The sequence below is a fragment of the Empidonax traillii genome, unplaced genomic scaffold, assembly GCF_003031625.1.
Source record: "Empidonax traillii isolate 1590-97213 ecotype Southwest subspecies unplaced genomic scaffold, ASM303162v1 scaffold166:size2381449, whole genome shotgun sequence".
In the NCBI taxonomy this organism is placed as follows: domain Eukaryota; kingdom Metazoa; phylum Chordata; class Aves; order Passeriformes; family Tyrannidae; genus Empidonax; species Empidonax traillii.
The window spans coordinates 564,674-567,313 of record NW_020955359.1 but is presented as its reverse complement, the minus strand read 5'-3'; the positions used below and the strand labels follow the sequence as shown (position 1 = coordinate 567,313).

Below are 2,640 nucleotides of genomic sequence, written 5' to 3'. Positions count from 1 at the left end.
GCGGGGCAGCGCCCCGTGCCCGCCCTCACCAGCTGGTAGGCGCTGTTGTTGTCGCCCTCCGCCATCTTGCACACCCACAGCTCCACCGCCCGCCGGCCACGCCCTCCCGGGCCCCGCCGCGCCGCAGCCTTTTATAGCCTCCGCGCGCCCCCTGGGCCCTCTGATTGGCCAAGCCCCGCGAGCCGCCGGTCGCCGGTTGGCTGGGGCGATTCGAACGGCGCGGGGCGTGCGCGCGGCCGCCCCTCACGCGCCGCAGTGCGGCTGAGGCAGGGCCGGGCCTGGCTGGGCGGGGGTGTTAAGGGAGGGTTCAGGGGTTGGAGAACCAACAAAAAAATCCCATCATAGAATCAGTGAGGTTGGATAAAACGTGAGATCACCGGTGCCACGTCCAGTTTTTCCTTGGACACCTCCAGGGACAGTGACTCCACCACCTCCCTGCGCAACCCATTCCAACGTCTAATCACCCTTTCTGTGCAGAAATTCTTCCCAAAGTCCAACCTAAACCTCCCTAGGAGCAGCTTGAGGCTTTGTCCTCTAGGCCTGTCACTGGGTGCCCGGAGCAGAGCCCGATTCCCCCCTGGCTGTGCCCTCCTGTCAGGCGGGTGTAGAGTGATAAGGTGCCCTCGAGCCTCCTCCATGCCGAACATCCCCAGCTCCCTCAGCCGCTCCTCACAGCACTTGTGCTCCAGATCCCTCCCCAGCCCCAATGCCCTTCTCTGGAGCTGCCCCAGCACCTCAATGTCCTTCCTGAACTGAGGGGCCCAGAACTGGACACAGCCCTTGAGGTGTGGCCTCACCAATGCTGTTGTAAACATCAAAGCCCAACGCGTTTTATTTCCTTTAGAACTTGTGGCAAGCATGGGAACAGACAGAGGAGAAAGGCACTGGGATATAAATACTGTTTCTGACTCAACGTTCTAAATGCTTTAGGCACGTGTGATAATGAGCTTAATCACATTGCCCAGGGTGCAACGCAATGGCTAAAATGAGAGCAAAGAAAACATCTCGGGCACCAAAACTGCTCTGGCACCAGCATGGTGGAGAGGAAAAAAGAGAAGGGCTAAGGAGGACACTGTAAAAGCAAACACGTCAGTCCTGAAGGGTTTGATCTTTCACCGAGTGCTTTTCACACTCAAGAATCTACGTAAAGAACACATTCTTTACTGAACAACTTTAAAATGCATTCACATGCTGCAAAAAGCTAACAGCGTTTTGTGTACAATTTTACACTTATAAATGATGGAGTCCACCCTCAAAATCTAATTTTACCACAGCAAAACTCAAACACTGATTTCATAAGTAAGTGATACGAGCAATAAGATTATTAGTCTTTTAAGAGTAAGGAGACACATAGAAGCATGACCTCAAAGTAACCTTCCAGTATCTGAAGGGGGCCTACAGGGAAGGGACTCCTTGTCAGGAACCGTAGTGATAGGACAAGGAGTAATGGGTACAAATTGAAAGAGGGGCAACTTAGGTTAGATATAGAAAGAAATTTTTCACTGTGAGGGTAGTGAGACTCTGGAACAGGTTATCCAGGAAGGTTGTGCATGCCCCAACCCTGACAACTGAAAGAGGGGCAACCCTGGCAATGTTCAGAGCCAGATGGGATAAGGCCTTGAGCAATCTCGTCTAGTGGGAGGTGCCCATAGCAGGGAGGCTTGGACTAAATGATTCCAACCCCTCAATATTCTATGATTTTATGATGCATTGCAGTTCTTAGGAGTATTTGCAGTGTCCTGCAGCAGCACTGCTCTGGCACAGCCAGATGTGTTTGATACAATCAGCCAGCCCACCCGGCTTCATCCATTTATATAATTCTCACCACAAAAAACAAAAGCACTTACCAATGGAAAAAGCAGGCATTTCCATCATCTTCAACCCATCACATTCATCATCTTCCAGCCAGTCTTTCCAATGCCAGCTCCTGAATCAGTCTGCCCTGGCGCTTTTCTCCCATTCCAGAGGGCCTGCGGATGTGCCATTCCCTCATGGTAAGTGTTGCTCCATAACTTGGAGAGGCAGAGGGACAGGTGAGTGTTGCTGGGTACCCTCACACCCAGAAACACCAGAGATGTGCCATCACACTGCACAGAAAGGACAGCGTGGGGCCCAGCCACCTGCTCACACCCTCCTCACCGGGCAGCCAGGCCTTGTGAAGCACCATGTAAAAACAGAAACAATGTGTGTGTGTGTACATATACATGTATATATAAATTTGGTTGTTCAAATCTGAGCCCTGGTACCCGGGGCAGAGGATGGCAATAGCAGTAGCTCAGTCCCACCTCCCATACCTCACCTGAGCTACAGCCAGCCCCTTGTTTTGTTTGCTGCAATGGGATCAGTCTGCCTGTACCAGAATTCCCTCTTAGCAGAAGCACAAAACATTAAATGCCCAAGCTAACTCCAAAGCACCTTTAAGAGGACCAGTGTAATTGCTCTGTGCACTTAGAATAGAGACACAAGGTCTGCATGTAAAAAAATTACCCTGGTTAATGGCAATGTTGCCCTAATCAGCTATGCATTTAAGCACATGCAGCAGTAGTTGCACATAATATCTGTATTTTCAATAAATTCTTTAACTAAAATGTATACTCCTAACCATTTTCCACTAAAAAAAAAAAAAAAAAAAAAAAAAAA

The 2,640-nt window shown here is 50.3% G+C and overlaps 1 protein-coding gene across 1 annotated transcript in view; it reads right to left on the bottom strand.

Annotated features, from left to right (window-relative positions):
• Positions 1-100, bottom strand: part of ARL6IP1 (ADP ribosylation factor like GTPase 6 interacting protein 1) — an 8,216-nt gene extending 8,116 nt beyond the window's left edge. The window contains exon 1 of the mRNA XM_027885444.1: positions 30-100. Within this exon, the coding sequence (XP_027741245.1) occupies positions 30-65 (36 nt within the window). The 5' untranslated portion in view covers positions 66-100. The remainder of the gene's footprint in view (positions 1-29) is intronic.
• Between the last annotated feature and the right edge of the window lie 2,540 nt (positions 101-2,640).